The 16380-nt window shown below is 53.1% G+C and overlaps 1 protein-coding gene across 5 annotated transcripts in view; it reads right to left on the reverse strand.

Moving 5' to 3' along the window:
• Nucleotides 1-16380, reverse strand: part of Otof (otoferlin) — a 91970-nt gene that overhangs the window by 12190 nt on the left and 63400 nt on the right. For all 5 annotated transcript variants that reach the window (XM_050128492.1, XM_050128489.1, XM_050128490.1 and 2 more), the window contains 18 exons: nucleotides 13154-13216; nucleotides 12690-12774; nucleotides 8811-8970; nucleotides 7632-7818; nucleotides 7291-7477; nucleotides 5309-5532; nucleotides 4781-4889; nucleotides 3893-4073; nucleotides 3672-3792; nucleotides 3135-3235; nucleotides 2941-3031; nucleotides 2704-2820; nucleotides 2323-2475; nucleotides 1836-2025; nucleotides 1609-1733; nucleotides 1068-1202; nucleotides 448-609; nucleotides 166-285 (listed from right to left, as the gene is read on the reverse strand). In XM_050128492.1, the coding sequence (XP_049984449.1) occupies nucleotides 166-285; nucleotides 448-609; nucleotides 1068-1202; nucleotides 1609-1733; nucleotides 1836-2025; nucleotides 2323-2475; nucleotides 2704-2820; nucleotides 2941-3031; nucleotides 3135-3235; nucleotides 3672-3792; nucleotides 3893-4073; nucleotides 4781-4889; nucleotides 5309-5532; nucleotides 7291-7477; nucleotides 7632-7818; nucleotides 8811-8970; nucleotides 12690-12774; nucleotides 13154-13216 (2511 nt within the window). The remainder of the gene's footprint in view (nucleotides 1-165; nucleotides 286-447; nucleotides 610-1067; nucleotides 1203-1608; nucleotides 1734-1835; nucleotides 2026-2322; nucleotides 2476-2703; nucleotides 2821-2940; nucleotides 3032-3134; nucleotides 3236-3671; nucleotides 3793-3892; nucleotides 4074-4780; nucleotides 4890-5308; nucleotides 5533-7290; nucleotides 7478-7631; nucleotides 7819-8810; nucleotides 8971-12689; nucleotides 12775-13153; nucleotides 13217-16380) is intronic.

Consider the following 16380-nt stretch of genomic DNA (forward strand, 5'->3'; position numbering starts at 1 on the left):
AGCGAAAGTAAGATATGCAGAAGGAAAGAAAAAAAGCCCCGAGACAAAAGTTAGTAGAGAGAAACAGGTTAAGTTAAAAGAGCTAGGCAGAAACAAGCCTAAGCGAGGCCGAGCATTCTAATAACAAGTCTCTATGTCATGACTTGGGAGCTGGTTGGTGCACACCTCCACACGATACTTGCTGAGCACTGGCCGGATTCCCACGGGCACAGGCATGATGGGTCCTCTGTCCATGTCCACTGGGCCATTGATGGGCGGCAGGTCAGCCTTCCCTGATGGCCCAATCTGAGGAACAAGGTCATAAATCAGAGTGGCAGGCCCTTTCCCCAGTGAGTTGGCGTCATGAGACCAGAGGGAACAGGCAGGCCAGAGAGCCCAAAGGCCCTGAGATCTTACTCCCAGCCCCGGCTTTCAAGCCCGCCCTCATCCCCTTCGCCTGCCATTTACCTGTAGCAGCTCAAAGGCAGCCAGGAGGTCTCCGGCCGTGGCATTGCCTCGGTAGATCTGGTAGTACTCAAGCTGGGGCGGAAAGCGAGGCGGGCAGTATGCCTCATCTGCCATTTTCACCAGGGGCTTGGCGAAGGTCCGGCCCATGAAGTCAGCTTTACCCTAACACAACAAGACGCTAGCATTCCCTTGGGCACCCCAACAGTTGAGTTGGCTTATAGGCAGTTAGCCCCTCTTGGAAAGGGTATTATCCTGCTTCCCCCACCCCCACTCCAGAACCTTCATGGAGAGCTGCAAGGCTGCTACAGATTGTGGTGAACATAGGTAGGGATCAGAGCCCCGGAGTGGGGGTGGGGCTGTGGCACAGGGCTTCCTGGTAACGTCTCTGGAAGACATTGGCTTCCATGTGTTTACCCAGGAGGTGGAAAACACCAGGGTTTTCTCCTGGTCCCCTAGAGGCTCAGGGTACTGGAAAAGGATCAGGTTGTGGGTGGCCAGGAGGCACGGGCAAGCTTGGTCACCAGCCACTCTTCCCAGCACAGAACTTAGCGCAGGGGGAGGGGAGGAACCCCCAGAGGCAGGGTCCACTAGAGGTCGCTGGTGCCACTGCCCACCCTTACCATGGTGTCCTGGTCATAGATTTCAATGACAATGATGGGGGGATCGTCTCGTAACTCATGAGCTTCACCGTACAGCTCCAGATTGTCAAACACCAGCATCTGGTCCCAAGTGGGACACAATGTCTCATTCAGAACCTGCACCATGGAGTGAGGGGCAGAGAATAAGTGGCGGACACCACTCCTAGTCATCGGCCACAGGGAACCTGCAGGCAGGGGTGTTTGAGTCCCCTACTTTTCCAGAAATCTGAAAGCCAAGGCTCCTATGAAGTCTGTTCCCAGCGCCCTGCCAAAGTTTTCTTGCCTTGTGGGCACAGCTCTAATCCAAGCTGGTGACTTTTACCAGCCTAGCCAGTTGCCCAAAGAAAGGGCTTGCCTCTGAGATCTGGGGAACTAGCAGACCAATTGTATGGCTTTCCGGTGCTCCCAAAGCCAGAGCCCTCCCACCCCGCCGAGCCCCCTTTCTTCAGGGCCCCGAGCCTCTCCCCTCAGGGCCACTCCCCTCAGGGCCACTCCCCCAGGGCCCCGCCCCCCAGGCCCTTACCTCCGTGCACTGGCTCTGGTTGATGAAGAAGACACGTGCAAAGGGATCAGAGAGCCCACTGCTGTCGGCAGCAAAGAGGCTTCGGGCCTGATACATGTGGGCTCGGAGCTGGAAGACTTGCTTCTCTGTGGGGAAGAGTGGGCTGAGCCATGCCATACGGCCCCCGTGACCCTCTGGGGGTACAAGCTGGGAGAGTGGCCCACTCAGGATGAGGAATCCTCACTCACTGGTGTAGACCAGGCTGATTGGCGGAAAGGAGTGCAGACCCAGGCCTTGGGCTGCTTTGACCTCCTCGAAGCCACAGGGCAGGCCACACAGGAAGTCCTTTCGCTGCTTACTGAGGCCCAGCCACAGGTAGAGCTCCAGCTTGGCCTGTACTGTCCAACCTGCTGAGCCAAAGCCCCTCTTCCCTGGCAGCTGGGGGGCAGGATCGGGGTCACCAAGAGCCTGACAGCTTCCAGGGCCCACAGGGTAAGGGACGCCCGGGGTGGCGTTGAAGCCTCAGGCAGAGTTAGGCAGAGTTGTGCCTACCCCTTCACTGTATAGATGTGGGGGTGGGAGACTAAGGGATGGACAGAAGGGAGGGGAAGGGGAACCAGCCCTCTGAATACCTGCTAGTTAAGGGCTCCACCCCCTTCCCTTAGGCTTGCCAGACTCAGTGGAGCCTCTACAAGAACCCGCCTCGCCCCACCTAAGTCCCATCCCCGGCAGCACCTTGAGGAAGAGGGTCTTGACTTTGGCGCAGTCCTTGCCCAGTTCTTCCTCCACAATAGAGAAGAGGAGGTCTTTGGAGGGCACCCGGGCATAGGCGATGCGCTTGTTGTTGCTCATCATCCAGATGAACACATCAGGAATGCTGTGCTGGGGCTGCGGCAGAGGAGCAAGGGCACAAGCCAGGGAGAATCAGCTTCAGTGTAGTGGGACCCTGAGCCGGCTGCACCACACTCCTGGGGCTTGGAAGGGAAAGACCCTCATTCCTGGGTCTTCTTTTTCTCCCACTGGGCCTGCTCAGTCTTGTCAATCGTGGCCATCCGAGCGGGGCGGACTTTCACGCCAGCCCCTTTCTATGCTGTCCCTGCCCTTTAGGCCACCCACCTCATCTGCCAGGAAGCGTAACTTCTGTAGGAAGTTCTGGCATAGCCTCAGCTTGTCCCGTACAGTATGTCGCTTCACCTGGGCCCTCAGGCTCTTGGCCTGCTGTCCCATGCTTTCCTGTTGGGAAGAGCATAGGAGGAACACTCAGCTTTCGGTGACAGCTTGAGCCATGACATCAAGAACAGATGGCTCCTGTCCAATGGCTTCCCTGATCCCAGGGTCCAGCTGTAGCCTCACCAGCTCCCTCATACAGGACTTGAGGCGCTCCCGGTCTAGCTTGGTGCGGGACGAGTGGCCCTGGTCCTTGTCCGAGAGGGAGAGGAAGCGACTACAGAGGGATGGGTGGGACAGAGCCAGGGCTTAGCCTCCTCTGCGCTGACCCGGCTACAGTGTCCCCTGTCCCACCCTGCCGTCCCCATCCATCTTCTCACTGGCAGCCACAGCTCAGTTCCTCCAGCACACCCCGGAGGCGGCGCTCTGGGTAGGACTTCTCCGTTTTGATCATCTCCTGCACATCATTCAAACCTTCTTCCTGTGAACCAGGGTTTCAGGTGCACTCTGGGCCTCAGCCCTCCTTCTCCCAGATGTCTTTCCCATTTACCCCAGGACAGAGGAACCTAGTAATGTGGGCTTATATATATCATATATATTATGAAGGAGCCACCAAGTCCCCAGGTCCTGTTGTAGACACTGGGGACTCTTAGTTATTCATGGGTCCTCAGCTCCTTCAGGAAGAAGGACCCAGGGCTGGGTAGAGGCCTTGTGCATACCTGAACCTTGCCTAGTGGTCTCTGAGAGCCCAGACCTAGAGGGGCAGACCTTTAGACTACTCCAGAGCTCTGGGCCCTGTTGGGCATCCCCTTTCTCTATTTCAAGAGAGCCTCTAGATAGACAGCCTGTGTTTTACAGGTGAGGCCCCCATACATGCCCAGAATTCCAGATCCCACCACCTCTCGCCTGGCCCTGACCAGCTTATCAGCTATGTGGTCCATGATGTTTGCATTGTAGAGGCGTCGTCTCTGGTCAGGCCACCAACTCTTGATGTAGATGCAGGGCTTGCGCTCCAGGTAGGGCAGGTGAAAGTAGTTCCTGGAGTCGGATGCGGAGGAAGGTTGAGGGATGTTGAGGTGTAGGGTCCTGGGAGGTGAGGGCCGAGGTCACTGGGGCTGAGGCAAGTGGCAGGACCCACCTGTCTGTGATCTGGGGCCGCATAGGTGGGGTGGAAGACACTGAGGCCAGGTCTCCGCCTTCATCCCCCTCGTCATCACTGGAGTTCTGAATCAAGTCTACTTCTTCTTCATCCCCAGGCTCCTTCCGGGGCCGAGGCCGCTGGGGCCGCGATATGCCGTCGACTTCATTGCCATAGTTTCCTGGACAAAGAGTGGCTTTTAAAGTCCTTTCCTTACTCATTCCCCCCTCCGTCCAGTCCATGTTTCTCCTGGAGAAGTAAAGGACTCCGACAACACCATCCAGTGAAAGGACCCATTGCTCATAAGGGAGAGAGTTGGCTGTTTGGTGGAGTGATGGCTGACCTCTCTTATGGTCAAGTACACTCTCAAAAACCAGAGACGCTTCATGAGCATTTGAGGACAGTCAGGGAAACCCATCAATTCGCCCACTGTGCTGGCTGGTTTTGTGTGTCAACTTGACGGCTAGAGCCATCAGAGAGGAAGGCGCCTCCTTGAGATCCAGCCATAAGGCTATTTTTTTTTCAATTAGTGATCAAATGGGGGATGGCCCAGACCATGGTGGGTGGTGCCATCCCTGGGCTGGTGGTCCTGGGTTCTATAGGAAAGCAGGCTGAGCAAACCAGTAAGCAGCACCACTCCATGGCCTCTGCATTAGCTCCTGCCTCCAGGATTCTACCCTGAGTTCCTGTCCTGACTTCCTTCAATATAAACAGCAATATGGCAGTGTGAGCTAAATAAACCCTTCCTCCCCACCTTGCTTTATGGCCATGGTGTTTTGTTGCAGCTATAGAAACCCTAAGGCACCCACTCTTTGTAGCCTAGGGTGTGGGGCTCACAGTGACAACCCAGAAGCTGGAAACACTTCCCATGATCCCAGCGGCTCTCACCTATGGTCACTTCAAAGGTAATTGGCTTGTCCCCGTTTTTCCGGTCAATCATTGAGGCTTCCAAGAAGGCTCCAAATAGGAAAAATTCTTCCATTCTTCCTGTGCAGCTCTGTGGGGGAGGCAGTTAAAGCTTACACTGAGTTTTAGTGGGGCAGCAGACCTGGGTCAGACCAAGACGTAATGGCTGACAGTTGGGGTGTGTCCTACTCAGTTCTGGGTGTAGGAAGTCTGGACTCAAGTCCCCAGCCTGGTTGTCCTTGAGAGAATGGCTAGCTCTATAGCTACAAGGATAGCCATGGCTGAGAAGAGGAACAGAGGTGGGGTGCCATCTTGGTTGCTGGTGTCTATAATGGAATCTTGGTGTAGCACATAGTCAATAGTAGGTGAGGACTGAGGTCTTGCAAAAGGGCCAGATGAGGGCCCCTGAGTAGACAGCGCAGCTCTAGGGAAAAACTAGAACTCGGCTGGCGTGTTGAGGAGAGAGAGGATCCAGTGAGGGACCTGGACCCAGCGCAGCCTTGCCCTCACCTCCGAGACAGGTGTGGCCTGTTCCACCTGCACTTCCGTGGAGCTGGTGAGCTCTGGGTTGGAGGTGTCCAGGATCTCCACAGCCAGTCCCAGCATGAGGCGGGCACGGAAAGACACACCCTCCCCCAGGCCCTCGTTCAGGTCCTGGTGTTCATCCAGCAGTGTGTAGTTGCGCGTGGAGCCGTACATGTTTACCCAGGCTGGGCCAAGCGTGGGCAGGAAGCCTGTGTCAGTGAGGGGAGGTAGAAAGATCGTGTCATAGCCAAGGCTCACTCAGGAGTCAGGGATCCTTGTGGACTTGGCTATTGGGTGCTAGGGAGGTGTGGGGCAGTTTTCTCACTCATGCCTATATGGCATGCCTTCTGGTATCCTATTCTCTGCAGGAGCCTTGGCAAGGTGTGTGGGATAGAAAGCCAGACTCCTGTTTCCCATTGCTGTAGGCACCACCTTCAGACAGGTGCCAACTCTTCCCACACTCCACAACATGGATCCTCCACTCTTGGTTTTATTTCTAAATAAAGGATGCCCATCTATCCTGCCTCTCCTGCTCAGGGGACTGTCCCTCCTCTCTGTGTTCTTTATATTATTTATGGGTCCTTTGCTCTGTCAGGAACCAGCAGCTTGGTCTGTGACCACAGTGGGTTGATCAGGACCTGGGAGTGAAAAGCAGCCTCATTTTCTGTATCTGTCACCAGTCAATTCTCTCGTGCTCAGGATTTGTTGGGGCTTGCCTTATGTGAATCTAATTAGTCTTTATGTCTTTTCCTTCCTTCCTTCCTTCCTTCCTTCCTTCCTTCCTTCCTTCCTTCCTTCCTTCTTCCTTCCTTCCTTGCCAGAATCTTAATGTGGGCCCACACCTTTAATCCTAGCAGGCAGATCTCTGTAAGTTCAAAGCCAGCCTGGTCTACATGATAAGACAAACGAACAAACAAAACAAAACTATTGTGTGTGTGTGCACGCGCACATGTGTGTATGTGTGTGGGGGGCACTGTGTGTACATGGAGGCCAGTTTTTGATGTCATTCCTCAAGCACTGTTCTTTTTTCTTTTTTGAGACAGGGTTTCTTAGTGACCTGGAACTTGGCAAGTTGGCTAGACTGGCTGGGATTCCGGGAGCCCCAGAGATGTGCCTGTTTCTGCCTCCTCAGTGCTGGGATTACAAGCCCATGCCATCATGCCCTATTTTTTTTAAACAATAGTTTCTGGGGATTGAACTCATCCTCATGAACTATTTCCTCAGCTCTTATATTTAATTTTTGTTTTGTAAACACAGCATTAAAATTTGAGATATAATTTACTGATAAAATTTGGCATTTAAAGTATACATTTGGTGGCTAGAGTATGTTCAGTAGGTTGTACACCCGTTGTCATGGTCTAGCACACCCTGAAGAAGCCCCACACCCTGAGCAGGTGTTCCCGGCCACCCTCTCTTTGTTCCTGAAGCACCAGTCTATCGTCTGTGTCTGAATTTATGGCTTCTGGGTATCTCCTGGATGCAGAACTGCACCATGGGCTGTTGTTTCTTCTGCCAACTGTTCTGGTCACTTGGTGTCACGTCTATCTCTCTGATTCCCCCAGGGACATGAGGAGGGTTAGGAATGGCATCTTGTCTCACTGTGTCCTTGTGCCCGGCATCGTTCCCGGATTCTGGGATATCGTCAGTCCACACAGGGGTCACTGCTCACCAGTACTAGTGAGAACTCGGAGATTACATTTACAGAGCGTGTGCACTGTAACACATGACGGTTCTTATTGTCACTTGGCCAATGGGAAAATGGGTGCAAAGGCAACACAGCTAACTGCTAATCCAGTCAGCTCCGAGCAGTTATTACATGCTCCCTTCCCTTGAGGGAGGGGTTACAGATAACACCCTTCGATCTCTGTCTGGTCGAGGTCCGGAGGTGGTGTAAGGGAAAGGGGCCTCATCTGCTCCTCCCTTCACGTCCCGTCTCGCCCAGGATACACCCATGCCAGGCTGCTAACCTTTGTCTCCATCATTGGAAATCTTGCGCAGGTCAATGAAGTGGGTGCCAATGGCCACGTCATTGACCTTGTCGGAGTCTCGGATCTGCACCTTCATGCGTTTGCAGAGCGGGGGAAACAGGTCTGTAAAGACGACCTGCTCATTCCAAAGCGGCTCGTAGCTGCTCTTCTGCACCGAAGTTTTGCCCTGGTGAGATGAAGTCACGGCTAGTGTGTGCTGTGTGGTGTATGCGTTCCCAGTTGGAGGTTCCAGGTGTCTCCTGGTGTGCCCCTTCCTCCCATCCACTCTGCCTGTTCTTTAAGCCCATCATCCCATCCTTCAGAATTTCCATCCCCAGTACCTTCTGGCCAGCAAAGAAGACTTGCACATAGGGGTCGACGAGATCCTTGTTCTCCCCAATGAAAGCCTTCTTCACATTGGCCATGAGGCTGGTGTTCATCCGGGGCAGTCCCTCTGCCCGGTAAATTTTCACGTAGAACCGGGCCCACTGACGTTCTGCGGGCACACCTTCCGGGAGCAGCAAGTTCCTGTGAGAAGCAGGCAGCACATCAGATCCATCATGGACCATGGACCAGGCTTAGACAATCCGCTTTGCATCTTAGGTCCTTAGACCAAGAGCTATTCAAGGAGTATAACAGGAAGAGAGGTGGGGAGGGAGAGGAGACAGAGCAAGTGCATGCTTGCACATGTGTGTTCACTGTCTTATATGTGTGCGTGTGCATGTGCACATGCGTGCACACACAATGCCTGTCCCTGTCCCTCCCCCCCCCCCGCATCTTAGCATCACATCCCCCTGGGGCCCGGCATAGTCTGTGAAGGACAGCTTCAGAGGACCCACACTTTTATTAAGGACGCTAATTCATGGTGCCTATCCACTTTTAGGATTCTGGGAAAAGCTTCCCATCTCATCAAGATTCAGCTTCCTCCACATTAAAGTGGCAATGATATGAATAGCCACTTCCCAGGAAAGCAACACACAGGCTACAGTGTGTGAGTGCTTTGTATACGGTAATGGAAGATGCTAATCATGATGTCAACTCTCAAATCTTTTTGCCACCTTTCTCTGAGACCATGACAAAAACCTCTCAGGGGCCGGTTTCCTCCCCCAGCCCATGGGAGACCAGGCTCACTGGATCCCAGCACATTTTGAGAGTCCAGACGATGTCCTGGAGTGTTTCCCAGCAGCCCTCACCCGCTGCTGAGATCGGCACACTGAATGCCATCCCTCTGCCGCCTGGGTGCATGGCACTGGAACCCTCGGGCCCTGGCAGCAGTAGGATTCCTAGGTGCCAGCATCTCCTCGTTCCACCAGCTTTCTCAGTTGGAAATCTGATGCCAAAGCATTGCCCTCTGTTAACTCAGCGGCCACACTGCCCTGGGCCCTGGGGGAGAGACTGGCAGGGTGGGTCTTGGAAGTAAGGGGGTGATGGCAAGTACTCTGGGTTCAGGCCTCTTCAGGAACTTCCTTTCGGAGGATGGAAGGGTTGTATGCAGGCTCTAGGGGAGATGGGGGCCTCACCCCTCGATGTCATCCTCGTCTGTTTCGTTGGCCTTGTGGGGTGTCTTGATGTTGTCTCCCTTGCCCACCACAGCGACATCGCACTTTACGTAGCCCTTCAGCCCGGCAGAGATGTCGTCAGGGTCTGACAGGATGGCCCATTTGTGATGGAACTGGTGTTCTGCAGTGGTGAGGAGGGGCATTGCGCCTGTCATTCCTATCCCAAGCCAGGCCATGGGACATCCAAGCTGAGGACCTGCTAGGCTTTGCAAGCTGAAGGCTACAGGCCCAAGACTTGGGGCCACAGCTCTACTCGCACCCACCCAGTGAAGACAGAGAGCCTCTGTAGCCAGAGGGCTAGGCACGTCCCCACCCAGGAGTGTATTTCAGGACTCCAAATTGCTTCCAAGTCAGTTTCTCAGCTTGTCATCTCTCCTCTGGTCCCTGCTACAGTGGGCCCCACATAGGTCCTACTAAAATAGAGGTCCCTCTTATCATGTCCCTCCTTTTCAGTCCTTTTGAGTTTTCCTGCATCTTGAGGTGAAGCCCAAAGGTTTGGCAAGGGAGTCCTGCTACTCTTCCCTGCTTGGTTCTGCCACCCCAGCACGGTTCAGGCAGAGTGCTCACTGCCTCTTGAGCTTGCTCCAGGCCAGACTCTAGGCCACTGCGTCTGCTCCAAATGCTCCACCTTCCTTGTCTTCCTTGTCTATCTGGAAAATGGCTTCTTGTGTCCCTGCAGCCTCCTCTGACTACTTCAAAGGGATGGGTCTGACCCCTTGGTGCTCTCAGGGCCCTGTGGACATGCCTCCCACCTGACGGCACATCTATACACTGCCTGTCTCCATGTTTAAACAGAGATTAGCTGTGTGCCTCTCTAGTGTCCCCAGGACTCAGGACAGTATGGAGAAAAGAACAGTGTCAGCGAAGGAGGCATTTTAAGAAGATCTGCCCCACTGGGGTGATTTTAAAGCTAGTGAGCTGGTACCGCGTGGGGGTACCTTCTTAATAGTATTCTGCAGGTACTGAAACCACCAGGGGCTCAGAATGTCCCTCCTTTTATACTTGTGTCCTGCAAGGTTCTGACCCCAGTGGGAAAAGTGGGAACCTTGAGGTGAGGTTGGGGAAGGGAGCAGAACCCAGCCTGAGTGTGTGGGTCAGCTGGCCCAGCTCTCAGGAGAGCTAAAGCCATGGTAATAGCAAATGAGGTTCAAGGGCAATGAGAAGCCAATAAGCCTTAGTGCTTGAAGTCACTGTAGTGACTTCTGCTGAGCTGGAGGCCTCAGGAAGAGGGTGCCACAAATCCCCAGAACCTCATGGTTCTGAGCAGAGAGAGGTAGGAGAGGAAACCGGATGGGTGGGAAGATGAACAGTGCCGAGCGGGTACCTGCTGGCCTCGGGGATGGATGGTGGGCAGAAATGGGTAGAAGGAACTGTTGGCTGTGGATAAGGGAGTGGATGCTTGTAAGGACAGCTAGATTGGCAGGCATGGATGTGGTTGGGTTAAATTGGGTGGTGGAGGGATACCAAGGAAAGATTTGGGTAACACAAAATTTACCTTCAAACCTAAAAGTGATCGGAAAACAAACCCGAAAACATGGGTGAAGATTACAGGTGACAAAGAATACAGATGACAGCTTTGGGTCTGACCTTCATGAATGAAACAGTCACCTAAAACATGGGTGGTGAGTAGCCCACTTCTGGCTAGATGACCATCAGGGATGCAGCTGGAGGGGCACCCCTGTGGGATACACACCAGATTTATGGCCTCTGAGGGTCTTGTAGAGTGGACGTTGTAATCTCTAGCTGGAGATACAAGGAAAATAGGAGACCCAACTCCAGGGCTTTGGGCCTGGCTCTCTCACACCTGTGCCTGAGGAGGTCTGGCTGTGAAAAGGCCAGCCACTCGGGCCTCTCTGTGACTACAGCCCATCTCCAGCAGAGGGTAGCAGTGAGCAATTTCCTGCACCTACAGTCAAGCCAAACTTCGGAGAGACCTTTAAAGGACAAGCCCTGCCTTTGTGGGGCTCAGAGGCAGACTCCGTGGGAGCAGTAGGTGTGGGAGTGGGTTGCCCTGTGCTCAAGGCCCATGAAGGCCTGAGCTCAAGTTCTATCTGCCATTTACCCCGCCGGTAGTTTTGGACCAGCAATTTAAGCTTGGGAGAGTCTCGGTTTCCTTACAGTCAGATGGGAACAATGGATTGGGAAGTTAGACCTGCAGGGATGTATCTGACCCAGTTTCTGAGCCTACCACCCTCCTCCGTAACAGCAGTGTTTTCTCAGCCAGAACTCAGTCACCAAGGGTGTATACTAAGATCTCTACTGACTTTCCACCCCCTCCCCATCCTGGCTGAAGGCCCTGCTGTTGCCCAGTCTAGAGATGTTATCACCGGAGAGGCTGGGGCAGCACTCAAACCTATGGACCATGGCTGGGCATGTTTCCTGGGAAGCAGGAGTCCTGCCCAGTCCTTACCTGGAGCCCCCAAGTCTGTGCTGGGCAGTGGAGAGGCCTGGGCACCAGGAGATCAAACACTTCTTACAGGGGGTGAGTCCCCTCATCCTTTCAGGCCAGTCAGCTTTTCTTTTCATGAATTCCAGTTAGAGAACTTGCTACGTAGCTAAGGATGACTTTGAACTTCTGATTCTCCAGCCTCTTACCCCCCCCCCCCCCGGGCTGGAATACAGCTATGCACCACCACACCTGATTTCATAGTGCTGAGGATTTAACTCAGCCCTTTGGGTATGCCAGGCAGGTACCCCATTATCTAAGGTACACCCCCAGTCTATCTGTTTGTATTAACAGTACTGACTAGATGCTTGAAGACCTCACACATCTGGAAGGTTTTGATCTGTGAGTTCATGTGCATAGCCTTAGATACTAGATCCACATTTCCTGATGTAAGCCACTGTGCCAGTGGGCACCAGCCACCAGAAAGCACCGACCTCCTCACCTCCATGTTAGAGTCACCTCGGAGGCCCCTCCCCCATTTCTTCTTGCTCATTGGTTCCTCTGTAAAGTGGGAAGGGATGTTATTGTGTGTCTAACTACTTTGTGAGGGTCAAATGAGACAATGTGGAATGAGGTTGTATTGTCACCTCAAAGAGCCCAGTAGGGTGACTATTGACTTCTGAATAGTTCCATTTCCAGGACATGGATATCCCCAATTGACCATGTAATGACAAACCTTCTAGACCATCACCTGATGCACCCTTCACAACTCTAGGCGGTGTTGGCTATCGGCACCTGTGGAGTGATCAGTCAGACACAGCTCCTCCCACCATGGCTGTTCCTCAGGGCGCCTGGGTCCCTTGTGAAAAGTGGTTTTAGAGCCCATGTCCCCCAAAGTTGCTGTATTACACTCCTATCTATTGTCACGTTTAGATTGGGTGGTGTGACTTTATGGGTTCTCTGAATTAGATGGGTCCCCCTAATTAGAAGATTAGCTGAGCCAAACCCTGGCACATCTGTGAGCCCTGGGCCTCTTAATTGCCAGAGAAGGGGCTACAGGGACTTTGTAAGGATGGCAGGGCTTTTGTTTTGTTTTTGTTTTCTGCTCAGCAGATGCCAGCCAGAGGCAGTGGGTGGGCAATGCCCCTCATCTGACACCAGAGAAGTGATGCTCTCGTGCGCACACATATTCAAGCTGCCTCCTCTCTGGACTACGATTCCCAGATCCCCCGCCCTGTAATGACCATGCAACTAGCAGACATGGTGCACACGGCACGCACATCTGTGTGTAGAGTGCACACCACTCCACCGCCACCCCTATGGCTGCATACGAATGGCCAGTGGATTGTATCTATGCCCCTGGATGGATGAGCTGGGAACTGATACAGCAGGAGGGACCCCGTTTGTTGCTTCTGGAGCTCTATGAACCAGTCCGTTCTTAGGGGTTTACTCACCAGGCTGGGAGTACACAGTCCCCACGTCCATTTTGAAGGAGCCCACCAGGGTGCCACTTCGAAGCAGGTTCTTAGAATGGATCACCTTCAGGGCAGAACCACCAGCAGCCAGTTAGGCTGGGTGGGGAGAAGCCTTTGCGGGCTGGGGGTATGGGCAGGGCTCACTGTTGATAGTGTTAACTCTGTCTTTCTTGGGACCCACGTTTCAGAGTAAAGTGGGAAGATATTTGTCAGATGACAAAGCTGGTTTGCGGAAGCTCAGCACCAGCCCCTCCCACTATACACCATGCGCCCCCCCCCCCCGTTATGTATAAGTGAGTAGGTTTTACACTCTGTAGAGGGAACCAGCTGAGGGGGCGAGAGGGGCCAGTATCCATTCCGTGCTATCTGCTGTGTTACGAACAGCCGGTTACAGGGTTGTGCGGAGATCCAGCATAAGCCGGAAGCAGCCTCTCTCCACTCACCGAGATCTTGATGATCTTGTCAAACATGACGTCAGGAGAGACGTGGAAGTCGAAGACGAAATACTAAAGGGGGAAGGATGCAGAGTGATGTCACTGGTGGCTCCTTCCTCCTAGCAGTGCCTGCCCATATCCCACTGTTTCCCATGAATCTCAAAGCTCACAGGAGCAGGAGTGCTGAGCCACTGGGTCCTGGGAGTCTGAGTGGATAAAAGTCGAGCCCCATTTCCTAACTTTGGTCTTTTACTGCCAGGGGGTGGAATAGTCCACTTAATGCCCATGTTCATGCCGCAGGCTGCCCCCCACATTTGTAGATGACATCACACTATAATGTCAAAAGGTCAAAAAGTGGTTCAGAGTGGGACTTAGGGCAGGGGTCAGGGCAGGGCTCAGGACACAGGGCTCTATGAAGCAGCAGACTTTCCTGGTGGGTTGAGAAAGCCATGGCGATTTAGGAAGCTAGGGAGAAGGTTCGAGAGAGATCACGAAGCAGGAGAGTGTCGTGAGAGCTCCAGGGAAGGAGGAAGGAGAAGAGAATGTGGCAGGGAGAGGATGGGGTCAGCTCACACATCCACAGTGGGTGGAGGAGTTAATAGAGATAGCTGGAGACCCAGCTGGGAGCGGAGAAAGCCCTGTATAGGTGGGGGTGACAGACCCCAGGTTCCTGTCCTGGCTGTGCTCACAACATTCTGTGGTAAAGTGTCACATGGGCAATGGAGAAAGAGTCAGAAGGCAGGCGAAAACAGAATTGGGGTCTTGGTACAACACTGGGTCCTTTGAGTTGATTAAACAAACAGGAGGGTCCATAGCAAAGGTGATGGGTGGGCACTGGGTGGGAGGAGGGGCAGTGGTCACGGGCTGGCCAGGTGGACCACATGTGCACGTAGTGAAGGGGCCTTGTGTTGATCCATGTGTGGCCAGGACAAATGGGAGGACAAAAGTCACGAGCCTTCCCTTCCTAGGCAGGCTTAATTAAAGCCATGCTAGTGAGCTGCCAGCCCATAAGAACTGGACCAGGCCCATGGAAGGAAGGAGCTGGCTAAGCTGGAGCCAGACCCCATGTGCTCTGAGCTGGCTAGAGTCACAATTCTTGTATTTTCTGAGCATGAGTCTTTCTTCGGATTGCTTAGAGAGCCGCTAAGTCAGCTGAGGGTTCCTACCAGCCTCTGCTGTTCTAGTGGAGACAAACGTAGATCCCTACTTCTAGAGAACTTTCCAGAAACAAGGCATCCCCATGGCTGGAAGGATGTTTGTGGTGATTTGAATGGAAATGACCCCAATAGATGCACTGGGAATGGCATTATTTGAAAGAATTAGGGTCTTGTCAGAGTAAGTGTGGCCTTCCTGGAGGAAGTTTGCTACTGTGGGTGGCCTTTGAGGTTTCAAAAGCCCAAACGGGGCCCGGTGTCACCCTCTCTTCCTGCTGCCTGCTGATCCAGATGTAGAATCTCAGCTCCTCCTCCAGCACCATGTCTGCCCGTGTGCCACCATGCTTCCTGCCATGGTGATGGACGAAACCTGACGTGGGAATCCCCTCTGTATGCTGTGACTATGTTTTATTACTATTGGTTAATACTCTTCTTTGGGCCTATGGCAGGGCAGAATAAAGCCAGGCGGGTCAGAACAGAGATATAGAAAGAAAGTAGGCAGAGTCAAGGAGATGCCATGTAGCTGCCAAAGTAGACAGACACCCCAGAACCTTACCAGTAAACTATGACCCTTGTGGTAAAATATAAAATAATAGGAATGGGTTAATGGGTTAATTTAAGATGTAAGAGTCAGTTAATCAGAAGCCTAAGCTATTGGCCAAGCAGTGTTGTAATTAATATAGTTTCTGTGTGATTATTCGGGTCTGGGTGGCTGGGAAATGAACCAGCAGTCTCTGACGACATAAACCTCTGAACTGAAAGCCATCGCCAAATGTTTTCCTTTATAGAAGGTGCTTTGTCTTTCTTGGTCATGGTGTCTCTTTACAGAGAGTGACCCTATGATGTTTTTCACTGAAGAGGAAACGAAGGGAAAGAGACCATTCCTGGGGCTGCAAAGTGTCACAGAAATATAACGTAGGGGATGGGCTTAACTGGGGGTGAGCTTACTTCCCAGGGGACATTTGCCAGCGCCTGGGAATATTTAGTAGCTACCGCTAGGAGGCTTGTTATTGGCATTTTGTAGCCTCGGTACCTGGGTCAATCCAGAATTCCACTCATCCAAATGGTTGAGTTTAAGAAACCCTAATTTAGAGGAAAGAGAGAAACAAGCACTTAGCAAATGCTCCCTCATTTCAGCAAGAGCCCATTTAACAGTGTTACTGAGTCTTCCATGTCCCTGCAAGTTCTGAGCTGGGAGAGCGATGAGGGAGACCTGAAGACCTGCAGCCCCTCATCCGCCAGGGGACAAAACCATGAAGGACCAAGCACAGGAACAACTGTGAACCTTGGTGAACCAACAGAGGAACATTGGTGCTCACAGGGAGGAGGGTGGGCTGCTCTATGGCAAGGCCATTGGGGCTGGATCCTTGCAGAGACAATACGAGTCTGCTAGGGGCCCATAGAGCCAGGCAGCTACTTTGGAGGGAGTAAGCAAGTCAATGGAAACTTGAGGTACATGGGCCTGATGCAAGGTGAACCTTCAAGTCAGCCAAACCTGGCTTCACCACTATCAAATAACCCCAGAGAGTCACCGGGGCTCCTCTCCACAGTCGTCACAGAAAAATGGACCTTTATCTAGAGCGGAGGTTTTCCAGTCAGGAATGTCTCCTGTCCAGCTTGGATGTCCCGATTCCACCCAGGACTGGAGGGCCCTTGAGCAGTGATGTCCTGCCCTGGGGGGGGGCGGATATGGGACACCAGCTTGGAATACTGTAACCCTTGGTAACACATGAGTTTAGTCAAGCTTGAGTTGAAATGCTGAAGTGTTCCTGGGTTCCGCACTGTACAACTGGAGGCCCCACGGCTGCCTGAGGACACCCTCATTTGAGCTAGCCCAGCTCCCCTTGCTAACTGAAGTCACGGGGATAGACAGACCAAGTGTTCCCTCTAGGACAGAGTTTGGGACACCCAGGCTTCTAGATACTTGCAGTGTGCTCAGGCATCAGGGGGAGGCCTGGCCACCTCCTCCAAATCTAATCATGATGGGGTCCCATCTGGAGTCCACCAGTCAGTGTGGGCCTTATCCCATCCACAGCTCCATGGGGGCAGTGGGAAGGCTCTTCCTGATCTCAGGCCTCAGTT

This window comes from Alexandromys fortis, unplaced genomic scaffold (assembly GCF_014885135.2).
Source record: "Alexandromys fortis isolate MF-2015 unplaced genomic scaffold, M_Fortis_MF-2015_v1.1 scaffold_304, whole genome shotgun sequence".
Taxonomy (NCBI): Eukaryota; Metazoa; Chordata; class Mammalia; order Rodentia; family Cricetidae; genus Alexandromys; species Alexandromys fortis.